Source organism: Entelurus aequoreus, linkage group LG13, assembly GCF_033978785.1.
Source record: "Entelurus aequoreus isolate RoL-2023_Sb linkage group LG13, RoL_Eaeq_v1.1, whole genome shotgun sequence".
Taxonomy (NCBI): domain Eukaryota; kingdom Metazoa; phylum Chordata; class Actinopteri; order Syngnathiformes; family Syngnathidae; genus Entelurus; species Entelurus aequoreus.
In genome coordinates, this window is record NC_084743.1 from 37,868,982 (window position 1) to 37,894,931 (window position 25,950).

The 25,950-nt window shown below is 37.0% G+C and overlaps 1 protein-coding gene across 2 annotated transcripts in view; it reads left to right on the forward strand.

The window, feature by feature from the left end:
- The first annotated feature begins 5,806 nt into the window (after window positions 1-5,806).
- The window catches only part of pgap1 (post-GPI attachment to proteins inositol deacylase 1), a 56,626-nt gene continuing 36,482 nt past the window's right edge, over window positions 5,807-25,950 (forward strand). Inside the window, exons 1-13 of one of the 2 annotated variants that reach the window (XM_062067812.1) lie at window positions 5,807-6,070; window positions 9,974-10,127; window positions 10,614-10,789; window positions 12,695-12,866; window positions 13,957-14,120; window positions 15,137-15,189; window positions 15,270-15,336; window positions 15,465-15,570; window positions 15,649-15,707; window positions 18,448-18,531; window positions 21,425-21,474; window positions 21,566-21,617; window positions 21,688-21,765. In XM_062067812.1, the coding sequence (XP_061923796.1) occupies window positions 5,939-6,070; window positions 9,974-10,127; window positions 10,614-10,789; window positions 12,695-12,866; window positions 13,957-14,120; window positions 15,137-15,189; window positions 15,270-15,336; window positions 15,465-15,570; window positions 15,649-15,707; window positions 18,448-18,531; window positions 21,425-21,474; window positions 21,566-21,617; window positions 21,688-21,765 (1,347 nt within the window). In that variant the 5' untranslated portion in view covers window positions 5,807-5,938. Of the gene's footprint in view, window positions 6,071-9,973; window positions 10,128-10,613; window positions 10,790-12,694; window positions 12,867-13,956; window positions 14,121-15,136; window positions 15,190-15,269; window positions 15,337-15,464; window positions 15,571-15,648; window positions 15,708-18,447; window positions 18,532-21,424; window positions 21,475-21,539; window positions 21,766-25,950 lie in introns of both variants that reach the window. The other variant, XM_062067811.1, reaches the window with a different exon arrangement.

Sequence of the window (25,950 nt, forward strand, 5' to 3'; positions counted from 1 at the left end):
GAGGAGGAGTAGCTGTGTACGTGATGAATAACCTGAACTACAAAGTGGTAAAAAACATGTCATTTGCTATAGATAATATCTTAGAATGTATAACCATTGAAATATGTCAGGAAAAAAGCAAAAACATTTTCATCAGTTGTATATATAGATCACCTAAGTCAAGTATAGAAACATTTGAAGAATGGATCAAGGCTACTTACATGGACAATGGTCAAAGAATAATGTTCTTATGTGGTGACTTTAATATTGACTTATTGAACCCTAACAAGCAAAAGTCTATTGATGACTTCATTGATACAATGTACAGCATCAGTTTATATCCAAAAATCACAAAGCCAAGTAGAATCACAGCACACTGTGCCACGCTTATTGATAATATTTTTACCAATGAGTTTGACAATAACACTACAAGTGGTCTACTTATAACCGACGTTAGTGATCATCTGCCAGTTTTTACAATATATGATGGACACTACAAGAAGAACATGGAAGACAAAAGGACATTTCGAAGACTGTGCACAGAGAAGAGGATGACTGCTTTCAAAATTGAGCTACAAAAGCAAGATTGGGACAATGTATACAATGAAAAAGAGGTTGATGAAGCATATGAACATTTCTTAAACAAGTTCATAATACTTTATGACAAACATTGTCCATGGATACAACTTAGTAATAAACAGAGAAAGAATAATCAACCATGGATGACAAAAGGATTAAAAAATGCTTGTAAGAAGAAGAATACACTATATAGAGAATTTATAGCACAAAGAACTATAGAGGCAGAAATTAAGTACAAAAAGTATAAAAACAAGTTAACAGACATACTACGATCATGTAGAAAAGAATATTACAGTGAATTATTGGACAGGAACAAAAATAATATGAGAGCAACATGGGGCATCCTCAATAGCATTATTAAAAATGGCACAAAGAGGGACTACCCTCAATACTTTTTAGACGGAAATAAAAACAATGACAACATAAAGGAAGTAGTTGAAAGCTTCAATAATTATTTTGTAAATATTGGACCAAAATTGGAAGAAAGGATTCCAGACCCAGTTCCAATTGAGGACTATAATGATACCATAGAGCGAAATCCCAACTCCATGTTCCTCAGTAATGTGACACAGGAGGAAATAGTTACAATCGTGAAAAAATTTAAATCTAAGACTTCAACTGATTGTAATGGAATTGATATGGAAACGATAAAAAAGGTTATAGAAGAGATCTCAGGACCATTAATGTATATTAGTAATCTATCATTTCAAACAGGTACATTCCCAAACAAAATGAAAATAGCTAAAGTTGCACCAATTTATAAGACAGGAGATAAACATCAATTTACAAATTATAGACCTGTTTCTTTACTTCCACAATTTTCTAAAATCATTGAAAAACTGTTTAATAACAGATTAGAGAGTTTCATAAATAAAAATAGAATACTCGAAGAGAACCAATATGGATACAGAGCTAATGTCTCAACTTCAATGGCTTTAATTGAAATTACAGAAGAAATTACCAATGCAATAGACAGTAAAAAATGTGCAGCAGCAGTTTTTATGGATCTAACTAAAGCATTTGACACAATTAATCACAATATTTTAATCAAAAAACTAGAACGATATGGCATCAGAGGGTTAGTCTTAAACTGGATAAGAAGTTATCTAACGAACAGGAAACAATATGTGAAGCTAGGCGAACACATGTCTACAACGCTAAATATATCCTGTGGTGTACCTCAGGGATCAATATTAGGACCTAAATTATTCAATCTCTATATAAATGACATTTGTAAAGTTACAAAAGATTTAAAGTTAGTATTATTTGCGGATGATACAACAGCGTTTTGTTCAGGAGAGAACACACAGGAGATAATACAAATAATAACAGAAGAAATTAACAAATTAAAAAGATGGTTTGACAAAAACAGACTATCGTTGAATCTTAGTAAAACTAAAATAATGCTATTTGGTAATAGTAGAAGAGAAAGTCAAACACAAATACAAATAGACGGAATAGAAATTGAAAGAGTAAAAGAAACCAAATTTCTAGGTATAATGATTGATGATAAATTGAACTGGAAATCTCACGTAAAAAATATACAACATAAAGTAGCAAGAAACACGTCAATAATGAATAAAGCAAAACATGTTCTAGACAAAAAAAAACCTTCATATTCTATACTGCTCACTAGTGTTACCATATCTGAGCTACTGTGTAGAAATATGGGGAAATAATTACAAAAGTACACTTCATTAACGGTGTTACAAAAAAGATCAGTTAGAATAATACATAATGTTGGATATAGAGAACATACAAATCCTTTATTTATTGAATCAAAGATACTGAAATTCCACGACATAGTGAATTTGCAAACAGCTAAAATTATGCACAAAGCAAACTATAACCTGCTACCCAAGAATATACAACAATTCTTCTCAACAAAAGAGGAGAAATATAATCTTAGAGAAAAATGTAATTTAAAACATTTGTACGCACGTACAACACTTAAGACCTTCAGTATATCAATATGTGGAATTAAATTATGGAATGGATTAAGCAAAGCAATCAAACAATGTACTAATATGATCCACTTCAAGAAACTCTTCAAACTTAAAGTGTTTACAAAGTACAAAGAAGAAGAACCATGACAAACATTCTCAATTTATTTCATCCATCCATTCATTCATTCTTAAAGTAATCTTACTTATCTCATCATATTAAATATGACTTTCTTCACCAATTATTATTATTAAATTCTTACTATTATTTATTTATTTATTTTTATTGTGATTACCTATGGGGTTTATTGTGAATAAATTGAGAACAGGAAGTGAATAAAAAAAGTTTCAGCAATTGTTATGTAAAGAAAAGGGGTAGGATTAAATAAGCTCTGCTTCTTCCTACTCCTTTTCGAACATGTTGAAAAGAGAAACTGGAAATTGTGATGTATCCTGTTGTATGCTTGCATGTTCGAAATAAACTCAAACTCAAACTCTAACTCTAACTCTAACTCTAACTCTAACGTTGCCACTGGACTCTAGAGCAGTGGAGACTGATGGACCAGTCTGGGTTTGGAGGTTGCCAGGAGAACACATTTCGGACCACATTGTGCAGAGTGTGGAATTTGGTGGAGGAGGAATTATGGTGTGGGGTTGAATTTTCAGGAGTTGGGCTTGGCCCCCTAGTTCCACTGAAAGGAACTTTGAATGCTCCAGGATACCAAAGCATTTTGGACAATTCCATGGGATGGCACTTCAAGTTTACATGTGAGTAAAGGCAGGTGGCCAAATACTTTTGGCAATATAGTGTATTCATATTAGTGCATACAATACATGCATTCATATTACACATATAAATGAGCAGTGCATACATTACACGCATTCACTTTGCACACATATATTCATATTATAACTATTCGTGCACTCCCATGCATATAATGCACACATTCGTGTTTCACATATTAGTACACCCATACATGCAATACATTCATAGTTCAAACATCTTCATATTATTACCATATTGCACTCTCATGAATACAATGCATGCATTCATATTTCACATAGTGCATTCCCATGCATAAAATACATACATTCATGCATACAATACATTCATATTTCACACATTCATATTAATTATATTCATTCATACAATGTAAGTTATCCTGCATGCATGTCAACACTTTCCTACTAAGTATTTAACACTTAGAAATCAACTCATGCTGTACCTTTTGGTGATGCATTGATTATATTATAGCATTCAAATTGTTTTTTAAATATTTAATATCACTTTAAAGTCTATCTTACACCATATGCAATTCAGGAGAAAAAAACATGTAACAACTTGTAATCACAGTATAAACATTTGATATATTGCCTCTGGTTAGTGAACTATTGCTATCATTGTATTTTTTTTCATCACTTTATAATTAATATATATAGTAATTTGGTAACATATATATTATACCGTATTACAGTGTGTACATATAGATACACGAATATACATTAGTGTATATGTATGCTATATATTACAGTGTTTATATTTATATATGCAGTGTATGCATATGCGATATATTACAGTGTGTGTATAATATTACAGTGTATATACACACAGCCCCCAGTAGCCTCAATGACAAAATGAGTATGCATACACTGAACTAATATATATTCATACGAACGAATCCGAACCAAAAGAAAGTCACAAGTCATACAGTGTGAATTGTGGAAAGCTTTTACATCGCTTTCCCCACAACCCGGAAAGAAGACGTATATGGAGGGAAAGTTCGCGAACAACACGAGAGCCACCGATTACAGTGACCACTGAGGGTAAAATGAGGGTACTGTGGGTTCCTCCCACCTTCAAAGACATGCACCTGGAGATAGGTTGATGGCAAAACAATTGGCCAGAGTGTGTGAATGGCAGTGCGAATTTGTCCATCCGTTAGGGATGTGCGTATCGATCCTGTGGTATCGACATATCGATACTCACACGCTACTCATTTGGCATCACTTTTCTGAAAAAAGTATCGATATAAACCAAAAAACGGCGTGTGGGGGGTGCAAGCATCACTTTCAGATGTTTTTGATTACTTACTTAATTTACTATGTGCTGGGACACCCCTGTACCTGGCAGAGTATAGAGCTGGCCCAGTCACGTGACAGGAGACAGCGAATGAGCGTCGTCAACGTGCAACACACACACAGCCAGCCGACAGCGATGCAGCCAGGCATATCCAGTGTTGTCCAATTGTTGACTTAAAACAGGCATTGGTTTTTTTTTTTTTAGTAATGTTTACTGAATATTTTTGTTTAAATGATTAACCTAAATTCAAATAATTTCCACACAGGAGAATGTACTGTTAGTTGAAAATTGCTTGAGTATTTAAAACAAGATAAGAAAGAGATACAATTTGGAGATTCTTCATCTTTGCATTACAGTTTTATTTTTTTCCAAGAAAATCTTGAATATATGATTGAATGTGATTTTGGTTTTAATCTGTTACATTATTTCTTACATTTCGAAAACATTAGCCTATTTCATATTTCATTAATTGCTAATTATATCACAAACTTTAAAAAATAACTGCAGCTTCTTCCAATTTGGATTTTACTGTTAATTGGAAAGCCCTAATATTTAATTATTATTATATATAATATATAGTTATTATTATATATAATATTTAATTTATTTTTCATATTTATGTTATTTATTTTAATTTTACTTTTATTATATATTGACCATAGTAAATGTGGTATAAATGGTCTGTATTTGTCTTGTGATTTGTCTTAAATAATAACAATAGTAATAATATTTTTGACTGACAAAAAATTGCCAATAAGAAATTATTGGTATCGGTATCGGTATCGATGAAAATGCAAGAAAAAGTATCGGTATCGTATCGAATCCTAAAAGTGTGGTATTGCCCATCCCTACCATCCGTGTCCAGGGTGTACCCCGTCTCTCTCTCTCTCACCCAGCTTATAAGGCGTTACCGCCTGGGTGTTCATAGGTATTTATAATTTATTTATAATAAATAATTGTATATTCTTTATTTTATTGTATGTTTTCTTGTCCTGTATTTTCGGTTGACTTTATGACATCCATGCTGTAATCTTATTTATTTGACGTAAAAGTTATTTTGGTCAATATAGGAAACAGAATTTTACAAATGATTTGCCATTATATAAGCTTAGTTACAATAAAGAAAAAAACACCTCTAAAATGATCCTTGATTTCTTCCCGGAAACACCATATTCCGGAAATGACGTTCTACGTACTGTAGCCATGGCGCTGGAGGTTTCAGTTGTATCCAGGGTGGTGTGACGTCAGTGTAATGTGTTCGCTAACATTCATACTTCCGTGCTCAGTTTCATTTGCACTTTATCTAGTGCAAATCATTCACAACATTGAAATGTTATATATTTTATAGAACACAACGATGCATTTAAGGACGGTTTTATTTTACGTTTGTGCTGCGAGTTTTCTTGCTGTTGGCCTAAAAGAATTATTGACCGGCTTCGAAGACAACCGATGCAGTATGACCTACATGTTTGAATACCCTCAATACTTGGTATGTACACACCACTACTACTACTACTACTACTACTACTACTACTAAAACTATCAATGCTAATTACTACTAAACTTACAGGTTTTATTCTCCACAGTTGGTATGTACACACTACTACATTTACTAAAACTATTAATGATAATTACTACTAAATCTACATAGATAGCAGTGACGTGCGGTGAGGTTCATGGCTGGTGAGGCACTGACTTCATCACAGTCAGATTTACAAACATATGAACCCTAAAGAGTATCTTATTCACCATTTGATTGGCAGCTGTTAACGGGTTATGTTTAAAAGCTCATACCAGCATTCTTCCCTGCTTGGCACTCAGCATCAAGGGTTGGAATAGGGGGTTAAATCACCAAAAATGATTCCCAGGCGCGGCGCCGCTGCTGCTCACTGCTCCCCACTGCTCCCCTCACCTCCCAGGGGGAGAGCAAGGGAATGGGTCAAATGCAGAGGACAAATTTCACCACACCTAGTGTGTGTGACTATCATTGGTACTTTAACTTAACTTTAACTTTACACATACAAACTGTAGCACACAAAAAAGCACATTTAATAAAAAAAATGTTATTATGGTCTTACCTTTACTTATAAATGAAGTCCATGCGTTGCTCCTTCTGAACAAAAGCATCGATAACTTGTTTATAGAAGTCTTCCTTATCTTTCTTCAGTTTTAAAAGTCTCTCTGTCTCGATGGAGATGTTCCTTTAATTATTACCTCCTACTTCGATTGAAAGTCCAGTTTAGAAAACTATTTTATTTTAGATATGTAATCCTCCATGTTAAAAGTCCAGGCGAGAGGAAAAAATAAATGATTGCTAACTGTTGCTGCTTGTTGTCACTTATTCTGCAGCCGAGTAGTTGCAAGAATGATCTCTGGGATCATTAGCGCCCTCTACCACCAGGAGGCGGGATTACTGCGAGCCTCACCCAGTGCGTCTTCGCAGCCGTTTTATGATTGCTCAGCACAAGAAATACGTTACACACATACAGTTGTTGACAAAATACACTGTACATTATATACCTCAGCTAACTAAACTATGGAAATATATATAATATAATTCATATAGCAATACGGTCTCACTGCACAGCAGGCCAGCAGTTAGCCGAGTCATTGCGCAATCCATGGCGAGGCTCAACTGGCTGCTGATCACCGCAAGTCTCTTCTCAGTATTTGAACGGCAAATGTGAAAATTCAGCGATTTTGAATAAAAATAATCTAAAACTGGTGAAGTTAAATGGAAAATAACTTTATAGTATAATCACTGGATACATATAACAATTTAATTATTTTTTGTAATTTTTACATATTTTTTCTTTCCATGATGGCACGTGAGGCCCCGCCTCACCTGCCTCCCCTGACTGCACGTCACTGATAGATAGATAGATAGTACTTTATTGATTCCTTTAGGAGAGTTCCCTCAGGAAAATTAAAATTCCAGCAGCAGTGTACAGAATTGAGATCGAATTTAAAAAGTAAATAATGGGGGTATAAATGGTTTGTTTGAATACCCAAAATACTAGGTACACGACTACTAAACCTGATAATTACTAAACCTAAATGTTTAAATTCTCTAGTATGTAAACATTACTACTACTATCAATAGTACTATGCTCCTGATTTGATTTGCTTAGTGGTACGTTGTCAGTATTGTACACATTGCACCACACATTATACAGGACACAATTACACAGCCTGATTAAAGCTGTATTACAAAAGATAATATTTGACTTGGAAGTACTAGAGATCAACCTATATGTTTTTTCGGGACTGATACAGATTATTAGTAAAGGAGGCCGATAACCCATATTTAGAGCTGATATTAATTTGCAGTAAAAGTTCATCATTATCATCATTCGCCTTTTCCTCCTTTGGCAGATTGCGCATCAACATGTGTTATCTGTCTCCATAAATTTCTGTCTTTGGCAGCAGTATTCAGAGTCATCAGATTTTGTCCATTGCAGTGGCAGATGTTGTCTTGCAAGTGTTTACATTTTTTTCCTCTGCTTTTTCTTTCTTCAATTATTCCTTCTAGACCAATTTTTCTTACTTCTTGAGTTTGGTGTGACCGAAAGCTTCAAAACTTTGGATTTAATTGTGGATGTGATGGGAATGAGCTTTGTTGTAGAAAGAAGGTCTTCAATTCCTGTTTATTTCGGTCATATAATTAACCATCAACCATTTTGTGTGACCAGTTTAACAGTACAGATTATACATATTTAACAATCATACACATTTACACACAAAAATAAAATAAAATAAAAAGAATGACCGAAAAAGGAATAGGCTGAAGCCAAAGCTTATATTTGCCTATCCTATAACTCCACTGAAAATAAGATCATCAGATAGTCTTTTGTTTGTCATGAATCTCATCATATTATTTTGGAAAACGACTAGGTTTTGCAAGGATTTCAAGATCCGGTTAACACATTCCAATCCATACAGTACAACAGGTATCACGCAGGTGTTAAAGATCTCTGATTTTAGTCGATATGATCAACATGCAGTACAAGTTATTTAAACATTAATAGTATATGTCAGTAAACAGTTGGACAAGGCTTTGAGTTGTTTAAAAAAAAAAAAAAAAAAGGGCCGATATCGTTAAAAAGAGGCCAATACAGATATATGTAATAATGCCAAAAATTGCCCTGACCGATAATGTCTCTAGGAAGTACCACTAATAATCTTTCAGTACTAGCTCCATAATTGAATATCACCTGTGTTTATTCAGGTAAAATGTGTGCATGTATGCAGTATAATAGGAAGTAGAAATATGCTAATAGGTTATGTGTGGATTCTGTGGAATAATAAAACCATGAGAATGAGAAGTTTGCTGACTGAGATGAAATGATTTCTGGGCGAAATGAGAGACAAAGAACTCAGTACGCTGGTAACACCAGTTTTCCTAAGGTATGCACACTAATGCAAATACTTGTCAAGCAAGTAAAGCAGGTGTTTTTGTCTGTGGCTGTACTGCTTTCTGATTTGTTGATGCAGTACTTACAGGAGGGTCACTTTCATGGAACATGCATGCACATTCAACAGGTTCTTCCTTGTAACCACTCAGAGGCTCAGCACAATAATATGTACTATGGTGGTACAAGGGTTAGTGCATGTGCCTCACAATACGAAGGTCCTGGGTTCAATCCTGGGCTCGGGATCTTTCTCCCCGTGACTGCGTGGGTTCCCTTCGGGCATTCCGGCTTCCTCCCACTTCCAAAGACATGCACCTGGGGATAGGTTGATTGGCAACACTAAATTGGCCCTAGTGTGTGAATGTGAGTGTGAATGTTGTCTGTCTATCTGTTTTGGCCCTGTGATGAGGTGGCGACTTGTCCAGGGTGTACCCCGCCTTCCGCCCGAAGCAGCTGAGATAGGCTCCAGCACCCCCCGCGACCCCAAACGGGACAAGCGGTAGAAAATGGATGGATGGATGGATGTACTACTAGCTGTAGTAAATAGCAATAGTATTTGAGTGGTTCTCTCACACAGCGTGATAGTCCATTAGCATGATGTTCTACAAACATCAGGAACATCTTTGATAACAATGCCAACAAAAATGTTGCTGGAACAAAGCAACAAGTCTGGCAGTAAGACAAATGAACAGAGTATGCACACAATATGTGAATTTAAAGAATAGGAATACTTTAAACATTTTAAAAAGTGTGGAAAACGAACAATCCTGACGCAGCCGCTGTGCTTAAGAAAGCCGCCAACTGCAGAGCGGCTGCAGGTGGGCCTTGTTACTGCAAAATAAACCAGTCAGGGAACAAACCCAAAATGAAAGGGAAATATTTCCTTGCTTTGTTGCTCATGGCTGTGTAAAGTTCAGTTGCAGTAAAGTAGCAATGATGATAGCTTGGTTGAGGTATCCATGGGCATGCTTTTTTCACAGCGTGTACCGCTGCCTCGGCGTGTCGCCAGACTGTACCCGGCATATGGTCTCTACCTATATGGAGAAGGGCGCTACGCACAGGAGACACGAGAACTTCATCTCTTTGGTGTGCCGCTGCTCTTCCTGCCTGGAAATGCAGGAAGTTACAAACAAGGTAATATATGCCAGCTGTCTTATCACATGGTTATTAGCACAACTGCCTCACAGCTTTTTGCTGTGGGATTTCAGTCCAGCTGGGACCTTTGTGGAGTTTGCGTGTTCTCCTTTTGCAAATATGTGTTTCTCCTGCTAATTCCTCCCAGTGTACAAAAATATGTTGGCTTAAAATGTTTGTCGAGGTAGCAGAGCCTTTAACTATTCTTGCACATCAACAACTTCAACTTAAACATGAACAGTACATACACACTAAATACACTATGAGGACAACCTTTGGCCACTAGATAGCAATTTAGCACCTGTTACATAGCTACCAATATCAGGGAGTCTGAACAGGATCATGTGGAGAAAATCAACAAATGAATGTAGGTGAAACTTTTCAGTTGCATCCTTTACTGTACATACTATAAAATACTAGCTCAATAAACGTGAGGCAATCTGCTTACATGGTCTACTGTCTAAATTGTGGATTGTATTTTTGAAGCTCGTTCTCTGGGCTCTGTGGCCTTGAGGAAAGCAGAACGCATGGAAGGAGGTCTCCACTTCAATGTCTTCACTGTAGACTTCAATGAAGAACTTGTGGCGCTTTATGGCGGCAGTTTACTGCGACAAACCCACTTCCTGCACGAGAGCATCAAGGCTATCCTAAAACTTTACAAGGTGAGTTTCTAATCATTCACTCATCTCACTAGCATCTATTTACCTTGTTCACACAAGCATCTGTTTACCTTGTTCACACAAGCATCTGTTTACCTTGTTCACACAAGCATCTGTTTACCTTGTTCACACAAGCATCTATTTACCTTGTTCACACTAGCATCTGTTTACCTTGTTCACACAAGCATCTGTTTACCTTGTTCACACAAGCATCTATTTACCTTGTTCACACTAGCATCTGTTTACCTTGTTCACACTAGCACCTGTTTACCTTTTTCACACTAGCATCTATTTACCTTCTTTACTAGCTTTTAGCTAATTTTCCGGACTATAGAGCTCACCGGGATATAAGCAACACCGACTAAATTGTTCCATATAATAGCCGCACCGGACTGTAAGCCGCATATATATATATGTGTTGGGAAATGAGTTATTTACACAGTACCACTATCCAGTGTAATGATGAATGCACTGATTCATATATTGGGGAAATGTAACAGGCAAACTCTTCAGGCCAAGACTCAGCTGTCTACCTGCACATCAGGAGAGAGACAGCACTCCTTTGAGAACAAAACTGTACAGATTCTGGACAGGGAGGACGGATGGTACAAAAGAGGAGTGAGGGAAGCTATCAATGTCAAGGTTGAAAAGCTATCCCTGAACAGAGGAGGTGGTCTGCGACACCACCTATCTCCCACATATAACACTGTCCTTTCAACCATTCCTAAAATACTTTGCAATTTAGCCTCCAACAAATAATAGGAGTTAGACACATTCTGGTCACAAAAGGTGACCAGAATACTAATTGTGCCATTTGTTTACAACTGGATGGAATGCTAACGTGGGAGATTCCAACCGGTATTTTAGACTGGTAGTTGTGGAACAACAGTGATAGTTCTGTCACACAATATCTCAATACTAACAAGGGGAAATTACACTTCAACAACTGTTGTTGGCTTTGACAGTAGGGTTGCTGGTTTGCATCAAAATAGTTGTTTTTCTCACTACAATTGCCCAGGCACACCCTCCTGGTTTTGGAGTATAAATATTTTGGGTTTTGGCACTAGCTGCTAGACTAGAGCTGACCAATCTAAGTCTAAGACTAGGGCTGACCAATCTAAGCCTAAGGCTAGATCTGACCAATCTAAGTCTATGAGCATGAACTGATGAAGTCTACTGAGGTATTGGCACCAGCCGCTCCACTAGATCTGACCAATCTGAGTCTAAGACTAGATTTGACTAATCTAAGTCTATGAGCATGAACTGATAAGGTGACGGTGACGTCTTAATAAGTTTGCTAAGGAATTTGTGAAACTGAAACAATACAAAAAGAGTGCCATTGTGAGTTAATAATACTAACAAAGACACTTGTAAAACGCTTCTTCAGCGATCACACAGTTTAGGTTTAGTAAGCATAAAAAGTTTGTTGTACTGTAAAACTTACAAACATTGCTTGGAGTGATGAATGAAGAATCCATATGAGTAGAAGCAATATGGACGGCTAGTAGACTGAACGCCACTTTTACTTCCGGTTGTTGAAAGCACTAAGTGGAAGGAAACTGTGGCACCTGCAGTGAGCAAATTTGTTCAAAAGATGGCGCCATAGCACAAACAATAAAGCACCCTCTCGGTGTTTTATATTTATTAAAAATATTTTTGTTATTGCCTTCAGCCAAAAAAAATTCTATAAATTAGCCACTCCATTTTATAAGCCCACAGGGTTCAAAATTTAGGAAAAAAGTAGCAGCTTATAGTCCGGACTTTACGGTATTTACCTTCTTCACACTAGCGTCGTCATCAATATAGAGACAAGGAACTGGGAATTAGGGAAGTAGGAAATGTTCTGATAGTTCCTACTAGGTAGTTGAGTTTTTTACACTTTGTTTTTGTTTTTTGGAAACATGTCAGCACTTAAAGACGCCCCCTCAGAGTGTGGCTCTAGTGGGCCATTCAATGGGTGGTGTGGTGGCGCGGGCACTGTTCACTCTGCCCCATTTCAACACAAAACTGGTCAGTCTCATCATCACCCAGGCTTCCCCTCATGTGGCTCCAGTCCTGGCCATGGACCCATATCTGCTGGGTAAGTAAGCACCATTCATCTACAACAATGTTCTCACTCCGAGGTTGTTATTTACTACTAAGCTTTCATCCATTTTGTTTCATCAACACTTTAATATCTAAATGCTCACTAATTGGTCATGTGCTAAAAGCTTGTACATTAATAAACTAATTATTCTAATCAATAGAAATTGTGTCAAGGCATTTTGTTCTGCAACCTCGCTCTACCAAAGAAACTCCAGCAGGCACCGTCGTCAAAATCAGGCGGTCTGATACCCTATATTTCTGGGACAGTGAAGTGAATTATATTTATGTATCGCTTTTCTCTAGTGACTCAAAGTGCTTTACCTTGAGATATGTTTAAGCTACATTTATACCAGTGTGGATGGCACTGGGAGAAAGGTGGGTGAAGTGACTTGCCCAAGGACACAACAGAAGTGACCAGTATGGCGGAAGATGGATTCGAACCAGGAACCCTCAAGTTTTTGGTCGTCCTTGTAGGCACTCCCCACACAACTTCCCAAGGGACTTTGGACGAATGGCTTCTCCAAGTTAAGGATTAAGAACACCCCACCCCAGAGTCATGTATAAAGAGAGTAGGGCCAAATAATCAAGAGGCACCATCTTTGCTACCAATGATGTGTTAGGATGCACTTGCAGTTTCTAACGTTAGTTTTCCTGACAAAATAAACCAAAATAAAAAGTCTTAATATAGTTCTAAACATAGTCCAGCTCATAAACTTACAGTACAATAAAACATGCTTTTATTTTGTTAAAAGTATAATTTTGCGGCCATATTTGATACATTTTTATTTGAGGCTCTATAACACACAGCTGATGTAAAAAAAAAAATACACAGATCGACCAAAAAATAACTTATTACCCTCAATTTGACAAAAATCTTTATTAGCTTTGGACAAACAATCACAGATTACTCTCTCACCTAGGACCTGTTTGTCTTGGGAAACCCTACCAGGGGCATACATTCCCCTGACAACTTAGTTACTAAGATCATTGGTATGCGCAAACTCCCCTACACGATAATACCAGATGATCACAGTAATAACATGTATGTAGAAATGTGTTTTTCATCTTAATTTTGTTTGCTTTAGATTTCTATTCTTCTGTGAGCCAAAAGTGGTTGAAGCAAGCAAACAAGCTGAAGAACATCACAATCCTCTCAGTTGGTGGTGGTTACCGTGACTACCAAGTGCGCTCCGGTCTCACATCCTTACCTTCTTCCCCTCCAGAAGACCCTAATAAGTTGTCTGTGGTGGTAGGTTGAATGTTTGTTCATGAATACATCCATCCATTTTCTACCGCTTGTCCCTCTCGGTGTCGCGGGGGTGGGGGGTGGGGATGAGGGGGTGCTGTAGCCCATCACAGCTGCACTCTGGTGGAAGTTGCCACCTCATCGCATGGCCAACATTCACACTCACATTCACACACGAGGGCCAATTTAAGTTTTGCCAATGAATACATTCAGTGAAAATGCTGTTCTGCAAGTATTCAATTAACACTCACATATTCAGTTAACATCAATAATTAGGGATGTCCGATAATGGCTTTTTGCCGATATCCGATATTCCGATATTGTCCAACTCTTTAATTACAGATACCGATATCAACCGATACCGATATCAACCGATATATGCAGTTGTGGAATTAACACATTATTATGCCTAATTTGGACAAACAGGTATGGTGAAGATGAGATACTTTTTTAAAAAATTAGTAAAATAAGATAAATAAATTAAAAACATTTTCTTGAATAAAAAATAAAGTACAACAATATAAAAACAGTTACATAGAAACTAGTAATGAATGAAAATTAGTAAAATTAACTGTTAAAGGTTAGTATTATTTGTGGACCAGCAGCACGCACAATCATGTGTGCTTACGGACTGTATCCCTTGCAGACTGTATTGATATATATTGATATATAATGTAGGAACCAGAATATTAATAACAGAAAGAAACAACCCTTTTGTGTGAATGAGTGTAAATGGGGGAGGGAGTTTTTTTGTGTTGGTGCACTAATTGTAAGTGTATCTTGTGTTTTTTATGTTGATTTAATAAAAAACAAAAAAAATTAAACAAAAAAAACGATACCGATAATAAAAAAACGATACAGATAATTTCCGATATTACATTTTAACGCATATATCGGCCGATAATATCGGCAGGCCGATATTATCGGACATCTCTATCAATAATATAAAGTAAAAGGCTGTAATTATTCATGTTAAATGTCCACCACTTCATGTTAGTTGTCTTAATTGTTTTTTGAAGGTCACTGCAGTTCCGAGGACTTGGGTTTCCACAGACCACCTGTCCATAGTGTGGTAAAACAGAGACTATGTTTAATCTGTCACACCATGTGCTATACACTGTATTATATATTGTATATAACATGTTGTTCCAGGTGCAAAGAGCTTGTTCTTGCTACCGTCCGAGCTTTCTTTGACCTCATCGATCCTGAAAGCAGACAAGTCAGTGATGAAGATATTTCAATACATGATATTTTGCATATAGTTCCAAATAAATAAGTGGTGTAAAGTGAATATTTAATGTAAATATGAAGCAATAACAAGTACTGTAACATATATCTTGTATGTAGTTGACAGAAGACCCAGAGAAGAGAATGTCTGTACTGAACCAACATTTCCTTCCACACTCAATACCAATGTTGGAAGAGACAGAAGAAGTCTCCATCAATGTTGCAGGTGCCTTTTTATTGCTTTTTATGTTTTTGTACTACTTGCTCTACACCATGTGATATTTGCTCCTTATTATCAATACAGATGCTGCACAAGTGTGGAGTGAAGTTAACACTTTGCGTCTGACTTACAGCACAACAAAGGTATGATGTATTTTAGGGATGCACAATTTTTTTCCTCAAGCTGATACCAACCTTCTTCTCAAGACCGATAACGATAACCGCCAACTTCTTCGTATCTATCATTTTTAAATGTAGATTAAAGTGTAACTTGTGAACATCTGGAGGTAAGAGTCAAATGCAGGTGGCCATGACAAACTGTACCTGTAGACCAAATATTACATCTCTTCTGAAGTAGAGCTTATATCAAATCCATAAATCAGTACTGACTGTAATGTCCTGATTTGCATCCATCAGTGTGTGCAGGAGTGTGGTGATTAAATCATATTTTGCTAGCAAACATGCATCTGAAAAATGCTTCTGAATTGATTACAAATTTTGAAGGATCAATTTTAAAAGTTGTTTTCAGGCAATCTTTGCACTTGCTCGCTCAATTTTTTAACAAAAATCTATTTTGAAAAGTTTTTATCATTATTAACGTACCAAATAATGTATTGTGAGAATCGGTTTAAATCAAGAATCGATTTTGAATGGAATCGTCATCCCAAAAATCATAATGGAACTGAATCTTGAGTTGTTGTAAGGTTCATATCCTTAGTGTATAACTATCATTGTTCTTTATAAAATGTGTTGTGTTAACACTTTGGGTGTATGGAATTGTATTGGCTTCATTGGATTACAATTATTTCTCATAGGAATATTTTTGTTATTATATAATTCAAATTCAACTGACTTTTTGCAAGGATTTAACAATTAAAGCTGAGGTACCACTGTACATATATTGTATATATATTCTATAATATTATTTGCATGCTAGCCTGAATGTACTGTAGGGGTTTACTGAAGACTAGGGTTGTATATTTTCTCCATACAATACCAATGTATCGATACCGATACCAATGTCGATGTTCCTTACTGATACCAATTTATCTGTACTTTTATCATTACATGCAAGTGAAGTTTTTATTCGACACCTGTTTTTATGCCTTAATGATCCATCACCGACTATATAAATGTTTGTATTAGTGACAAGTATACTCAGCTGAAAATAAGATCTATGGATGCCATTCATGTGCAGAGCACGGAGCTTTTACATGATGTATGGAATATATAATCTACATCAGCACAATCAATTAGCATGTATTTAAGCAAGGTGTGCTTTGGAGTATGCTATGTGACGTCAGACGCCAACTAGAGACATGTCAGCCAGTGCTATTCTTGCTTCAGAGCCACTTTATATACCGTATTATTACTTCACTATTTCGAGTGGATTACTATTTGGCCTGTGGAGTACCAGAACACGGGGATTGACTTCAAAATGACACTAAACTCTGTAGCGCCAACTTGCTAATCGTGCGGTTTGCGTGGTCTACGGGTTTATTTTGTGTGGTATGTGGTTGAGTGATGTTGTTTTTTTGGATATAAATGGCGAACTCAAGCAAAGCTCTTTGGGTAAACCATATATAGAGATATCCGCTGACGTAACTAAGGCAAAATACGTCATTTAAGTCTCAAATTCAAATCGCCTACACAAATATAGGTACCAACAGATAAGGAACGTTTTTTTTTATTAATAAAGCTGGTATTGTGGCTAAAAACACCACCTTGTTTGATAAAAAAATATCAGGTCCTTCCCTGTGTCACTTATTTTGCATAGCTGCAGTGCCTTGAGGGCCTTTTTCTACCATGTGCTTAAGTGAAAAAAGCTGTGCAATTGCACAGATTTAGTTGGCGCAGTATTCTCCTAGACTTTAGTCAGTCTGTGCAATCCTTCATTATAAATGCACACTTTGGGCGGAGCAACACATAGATACTGGTGTTCCCTGTCAAATCTGTGTACTCTCCCATAGATTTAAGTACTTTTGTTTTTAAGTGCCTCTGAGGCTGGAATAAATCCAGCGGCCCAGGATAGTGAAACATTATTTTGCACTTGAAGTTTGGATGCAGTGTACACCACACGTAATGAAATGATGAAACAAACTTCCAGAAAACTATCAAATCAATTCTGATCACTTCAATTGAGACACAGTCCGTTGAGATGAGGGTAGAAGGACCACAATGCCACACCGGGTTAACTACCAAAAATCTAAATGCGAATCGTTTACTTTCTGTAAAAGATTGCCGACCACGCATATATTAGCGGTGGGATGTCATCCTGGGACATAAGCATAATTGTTGCACAATGATTTCAGCTGGACCGTGATCATTGAAGCAAGCATAATAACTAAACAATCACGTCCCCACGTCTGCAGTCCCTTCCAAGGTTTCTCATTGTGCCCATTGGGTTGAATTGTTTTCTTGCCCTGATCTGAGCCGAGTATGTCTTTGTGGCTTGTGCAGCTCTTTGAGACATTTGTGATTAAGGTTTATATATGTAAACTTTTATTGATTTGATTGAAATGAGCTGCCTTTATTCACGACTTAAACACTTTCGTCTAACTTACGCAGGATGGGCGTATGGATAGGAGAAACGTGCAAATGGCATAATAGGGTCCTAGGTGAATAGGTGCACTGTCGACAGAGATAATACCGATAGCCGTATCATTTGTTCAGAATCTTCACTGTCCTCCTGTACCGAACTAATCAGGAACTGGTACCAAATAATTGCGGTACTCTGTGTACATCCCAACTAAAGACATTACTGTCCAATGTGATGTACAGCAAGCTTGAGTTTCATATTCTGTATATAAATAAATAAATGGGTTATACTTGCGCTATACTATGGACTCATGTACATTTTCTGTGTATTACTATGTACCTTTAGGAAATCGAGGTCAGATACTTCTTATTTGCCCTTTCAAGTCGCAGGAAAGCTTACAGTCATTTCTACTGTCGCAACAGTAATTTGGTGAGTTTGCTTGTTTTACTTTGTGAATGCAAATAAAGTTTGTCCTATTGCTTATACTCCATGTATTGTAATACTGACTAACATATCTATACAGTCATATTAATTCTAGGCTCTTAGTGATTTCCCTAAACATTCTTTGCAGGAGTAATACTGTATGTTATATCTTCAATGCGGGACACATAAAATATTACTGGCAATGTATGTATATTCAGTGGCGGTTTTAGATATAGGCCACATGGGCGTTTGCCCAAGACGACATCGTCTGGGGGGGGCACTCGCAAAAAGCAAAGCTTGATAACAGATGCACCGATGTTTTTTGTAATGCTAATTAGTAGAAGCGGGCGCAAGCTGTGTGAGCTGAAGTCTCACACAAAAGTTAGACCGCCAACAAGCTCAGTGATTGGCTCAGCTGTTTCTAGCCAACATCTCATTGGCCATGCCTGAACTATCCTTCACGCTTACTTACTTCTTTCCCAGGCTTAAAAAAACAAATCATGTCCATCTCTAGCTACAGTATAAGCCAATGATATCTATTAACAAATGCTAGCTATAAGCTAACGCTAGCGAGTACGACAGAATGTTTTGTACGAGGTTCACTTATATATAAGCTATATATGTGCATGTATATATGTGTATATATATATATATATGTATATATATATATATATATACTGTGTATATATACACACACATATATATATATATATATATATATATATATATATATATATATATATATATATATATATATATATATATATATATATATATATATATATATATATATATATATATATATATATATATACACACACATGTATGTGTATGTATATAAAGTATTCAGACCTCTTTACATTTCTGACTCCCAAAACCAAACCCATCCATCCATCCATTTTCTACCGCTTGTCCCTTTCGGGATCGCGAGGGGTCGCTGGAGCCGATCTCACCTAACCAAATAAGTTATTTATATTTTTATTTTTCATTAATGTACACTCAGCACCCCCATTTATAGATGATAGAAAAAAACAAATGTAGAAACATTTGCAAAAGAAAAACTGAAACATGACATGGTCATTTAGTATTTGCTTAGTATTGAGTACACACCCTCTTGAGCTAGTACAGCCATGAGTTTATCTTGGGACTGATGCAGCAAGTTCACCTGGATTTTGGGATCCTCTGCCATTTTTCCTTACAGATCCTCTCCAGTTCTGTCAGGTTGGATGGTGAACGTTTGTTAACAGTCATTTTCAGGTCTCTCCAGAGATGCTCAATTAGGTTTAGCTCAGGCCTGTGACTGGGCCAGTCAAGAATGGTCACAGAGTTGTTCCGAAGCCACTCTTTTGTTATTTTAGCTGTTTACTTAGGGTCATTGTCAGGTTGGAAGGTGAACCTTCGGCCCAATCTTAGGTCTTGAGCACTCTGAAAGAGGTTTTCTTCCAGGATATCTCTTTACTAGGCCGCATTCATCTTTCATATATATTTATTTTACCTCTGTTTTAAATGATATTTTTCATCTGTCCTTTCCATGTATTTCTTTGCTTTTTGTGTGTTTACTTGTTTGTGGTGTACAGCCCTTTGTTTTTCAACTGTCGTTGTTTTTAAAGGGCTTTATAATTAAGGTTGGTATGGTATGGTATGGTATCTTTCTGTCAATTGCAATCTGTTGACCCGTCCCTTCAGCTGAAAAACAACCCCATAGCATGATGCTACCACCACCATGTTTCACTGCTGAGATTGTATTGAGCAGGTGATGAGCAGTTCCTGGTTTTCTCCACACATAACGCCAAAAAGTTCAACCTTGGTCTCATCTGACCAGAGAATCCTATTTCTCATAGTTTGGAATTCCTTCATGTGTGTTTTTTTTGGCAAACTCTATGCAGGCTTTCATACGTCTTGCACTGAGGAGAGGCTTTTGTTGGGCCACTCTGCCATAAAGCCCCAACTGGTAGAGGGCTGCAGTGATAGTTGACTCCCTACTGAGTCTCTGGAGCTCAGTCACAAGTGATCTTTGGCTTCTTCTTTCTCTCTTACTAAGGCTCTTCTCCCACGATTGCTCAGTTTAGCTGGACGGCCAGGTCTAGGAACAGTTGTGGCCGTCCCAAACTTCTTCCATTTAAGGATTATGGAGGCCACTGTGCTCTTAGGTACCTTGAGTGCTGCAGAAATTATTTAGTAACCTTGTCCAGATCTGTGCCTTGCCACAATTCTGTCTCTGAAATCCTTGGGCAGTTCCTTCTACCTTATGATTCTCATTTGCTCTGATATGCACTGTGAGTTGTAAGGTCTTAGAAAGGTGTGTGCCTTTCCTCATCAAGTACAATCAGTTTAATTAAACACAGCTGATCTCCAACGAAAGAGCAGTACTATCTCAAGGAGGACAGCATATGAGTTGACCATAAGCTTCACAGCAAAGGGTCTGAATACTTACGACCATGTGATATGCCAGTTTTTCTTTTTTAATACATTTGCAAAACAATTATGTTTTTTTCTGTCAAGATGGGGTTTTGAGTGTACATTCATGTGAAATAAAATGAACTTTTTTGATTTTAGCAAATGGCTGCAATGAAATAAAGAATGGAAAATTTATGTCTGAACACTTTCCGTACCCACTGTATTATACGACATCGACAAATCGGAAATGATGCAGTACTGCATATGTCAGTAGCCAAAGGAGGAGCCTTGTAGACATATTATTATTAATAATCATTTAAGAATATATAATAATATTAATAATAATATACAATATATTAACAATATACAATAACATAATATATAATATAATAATTGTATATGTATAAATACACGATTTATAATGGAATCGTAGCCCCTGAATCGTAATCGAATTGTGCCCAAAGATGACCACCTCTAATATGAACTATTTGCTATACAACAGGACAAGAGCAGTTGGGTGTATGGTTGCACGCACAGGAATGCTTCTTCATGGTAAGAATGTGGTGACAGTGGCCATTTTTAACATTCAGCACTTTAATATTGTCATTGTCCTGTAGCACAGTAGAAATATTTTTCTTCACAGTTTGCATGCAGTGGATTTGTCAAAGGGGACTGAGCTTCTGCCTCCATATAAGGTATACCTATCCTATTGTTAATGTCACTTTTGATGGTTGCTGGTGCGTTATTGTTGTAATCCATCCCCAGGTGCTCACACTGAGTGTCAGTGACTTGTCTTCATTCACTCATTTGGTGGTTTCAGCCTCCAACCTAAATGGCAAAAGGGTAAGTACTTCACACACAAATACAAACCCTGTTTCCGTATGAGTTGGGAAATTGTGTTAGATGTAAATATAAACGGAATATAATGATTTGCAAATCATTTTCAACCCATATTCAATTGAATGCACTACAAAGACAAGATATTCAAACTGTTCAAACTGATAAACATTTTTTTTTTTTGCAAATTATCATTAACTTTAGAATTTGATGCCAGCAACACGTGACAAAGAAGTTGGGAAAGGTGGCAATAAATACTGATAAAGTTGAGGAATCCTCATTAAACACTTATTTGGAACATCCCACAGGTGTGCAGGCTAATTGGGAACAGGTGGGTACCATGATTGGGTATAAAAACAGCTTCCCAAAAAATGCTCAGTCTTTCACAAGAAAGGATGGGGCGAGGTACACCCCTTTGTCCACAACTGCGTGAGCAAATAGTGAAACAGTTTAAGAACAACGTTTCTCAAAGTGCAATTGCAAGAAATTTAGGGATTTCAACATCTACGGTCCATAATATCATCAAAAGGTTCAGAGAATCTGGAGAAATCACTCCACGTAAGCGGCATGGCCGGAAACCAACATTGAATGACCGTGACCTTCGATCCCTCAGACGGCACTGTATCAAAAACCGACATCAATCTCTAAAGGATATCACCACATGGGCTCAGGAACACTTCAGAAAACCACTGTCACTAAATACAGTTCCTCGCTACATCTGTAAGTGCAAGTTAAAGCTGTACTATGCAAAGCGAAAGCCATTTATCAACAACATCCAGAAACGCCGCCGGCTTCTCTGGGCACGAGATCATCTAAGATGGAGTCATGCAAAGTGGAAAAGTGTTTTGTGGTCTGACGAGCCCACATTTCAAATTGTTTTTGGAAATATTCGACATTGTGTCATCCGGACCAAAGGAGAAGCGAACCATCCAGGCTGTTATCGACACAAAGTTCAAAAGCCAGCATCTGTGATTGTATGGGGGTGCATTAGTGCCCAAGGCATGGGTAACTTACACATCTGTGAAGGCACCATTAATGCTGAAAGGTACATACAGGTTTTGGAACAACATATGCTGCCATGTAAGCGCCGTCTTTTTCATGGACGCCCCTGCTTATTTCAGCAAGACAATGCCAAGCCACATTCAGCCCGTGTTACAACAGCATGGCTTCGTAAAAAAAGAATGCGGGTACTTTCCTGGCCCGCATGCAGTCCAGACCTGTCCCCCATCGAAAATGTGTGGCGCATTATGAAGCATAAAATACGACAGCGGAGACCCCAGACTGTTGAACGACTGAAGCTCTTCATAAAACAAGAATGGGAAAGAATTCCACTTTCAAAGCTTCAACAATTAGTTTCCTCAGTTCCCAATCGTTTATTGAGTGTTGTTAAAAGAAAAGGTGATGTAACACAGTGGTGAACATGCCCTTTCCCAACTACTTTGGCACGTGTTGCAGCCATGAAATTCCAAGTTAATTATTATTTGCAAAAAAAAATAGTCATCAAATATCTTGTGTTTGTAGTGCATTCAATTGAATATGGGTTGAAAAGGATTTGCAAATCATTGTATTCCGTTTATATTTACATCTAACACAATTTCCCAACTCATATGGAAACGGGGTTTGTACTACATAAAAGAATAGAGATCAAAATCTTTTACATTTTGCAATATGGAATCACAAGACGTGATATCAAATCTTCCCATTGCTGCCTTTCTTTACTTGAAATACACAATTCTTACAACCTAAAAACATGTTCTGACATTTTCAAGGAAAAGCAACAGAGTACTGACACCCACAAACATTTTATACATGCACTTCATAAAGTTGTGACAAATTCAAAAGATCTCATGAAAATCTCAAAGATCATTCACGAAATATAGGGGTATGAAAAAGATCAAATAATGTGGAACTGCACTTTTTTATTAAAATTTTGCCCAGCACTCATCTTTACTGTAAATGCTAGCAAGAGGCAGCTAACAAAAAAAACCTATGGAAACATGCAAAAACCTCGAACAGTGTTTTATAAACATACTGTAATTATGTATGTAATGTAATAACGGGCACATTCATAATATCATGTAATATTTAGCGAATTGTGGTTGTTTTAAGCATTGCTGTAACTTTTATTTTGGGTGCATTGATTTCACAAAGTGCATGGCAATGTTGGCTATTTCCTTCAACAACAAAGACTTACACTAATCATGGCAGACTTCATGAAAGGCAAAGACGCATACTATGCATACAGACAAACACATTGTCAGAACCTGGTATTTTTTAGCCTGAATATACAGTACATGAGCTCCAAGTTTTAGAAGCTGGGTGCTAAGCAGATCAATCAATCAAAGTTTATTTATACAGCCCTTAATCACAAATGTCTCAAAGGGCTGCACAAGCCACAACGACATCCTCGGCTCAGATCCCACACTCAAGTGAAACACTGAGCATCATTTAGCAGCATTTATAAGTGCTAAACAAGAAATACTTAATATATGACCAAAAATAAAACAATCACTTATTATACAAATTATCTTCCCTCTAAATCAGAATCAGAATAGTTTTTTATTGTTTGAGAACGGGTTCACAAACTAGGAATTTTTCTTGGTGCAATCGTGCAACATAAAACACATAACACAGAATAGGTAATAAAATGAGCTGTGCCTGAGCTATCAGATCTTTACATTGTTCATGTAAATGGGATGCCGACTGATGGGATGTTTATATGTTTCAGCACAACACTTGTGTTCCCCATTTAAATGATGAATTCATCATAATCCTCACTTCTCAGGTACACAATGCTGGTTGCAAACGAGCATCTCGTTGTATCTTCTGAGCGATGTCTTTTGTTCTGATGTGAATTTCAAAGTTGAACCACTTCTCATATTATGGCCACAACCTTGTACTATATATATATGTATGAGGAATGATTTATAAGCTAGCACAAACTTTTACCAACTCAGAGGCGATGCAGCAGCAGCTTAGTATGTCAATAGCTGACGTTACCTCGTGATCAAGGCTCTGCATTGCTAAAAAAAAGTGTTTGGTTGTAGCTCTTATTATAACAATGTCGCTAATACTGGGTTAATATGCAGGTCACTGCATGTAAATGGAGTATTTTAAGTGTTTTTTAAATGTAGGTGAAACAGATGACTCCCATTAGCTACATTGTTAGCCACCTCTTGTTAGTGTTTAAGATTTTAAGATGCATACAAAAGAAAAATACATTTTGTTCTTGTCGCACATAGGAATTGTGAATGAAAGCAACATTCCAAAAAAGTGTAGTTCCCCTTTCAAAAGACACAAAGCTCATGATATGACACTGCCATATCATGTAGAACAAAAATATCAAATCAAAAACTTACTGTCAACCTCTGCCCTACTGTACCCAAAATGAACGAAACTCTTGACCTTAAGCCAAAGTACTTACCAAACTGTGATAATGGCATACTAGTGTATACTGAATGTGTAGAAATGTAGTGTAGTAGTGTATACAGTATGTGTAGCATTGGTGTACTAGATTTAAAGTATGTGTAGCAATAGTCCATCCATCCATCCATCCATATTCTAGCACTTGTCCCCCTCTCAGGGTCGCGGGGGTGGCTGGAGCCTATCCCATCTGCATTCGGGCAGAAAAGTCGTTGCCTCATTGCAGTGTAGCAATGGTGTACTAATATATACAGTATGTGTAGCAATGGTGTACTAGCATAATACAGTATGCGTTAGAGATGCGCGGTTTGCGGACACAACCACGGAGTCCGCGGATAATCCGCGGGTCAGGCGGATGCATGACGAAAAAAATAGATTTTAAATAGATTCGGGCGGGTGGCGGTTGAACTAATTCGGAAATATATACACTACCGTTCAAAAGTTTGGGGTCACATTGAAATGTCCTTATTTTTTAAGGAAAAGCACTGTACTTTTCAATGAAGATAACTTTAAACTAGTCTTAACTTTAAAGAAATACACTCTATACATTGCTAATGTGGTAAATGACTATTCTAGCTGCAAATGTCTGTTTTTGGTGCAATATCTACATAGATGTATAGAGGCCCATTTCCAGCAACTATCACTCCAGTGTTCTAATGGTACAATGTGTTTGCTCATTGGCTCAGAAGGCTAATTGATAATTAGAAAACCCTTGTGCAATCATGTTCACACATCTGAAAACAGTTTAGCTCGTTACAGAAGCTACAA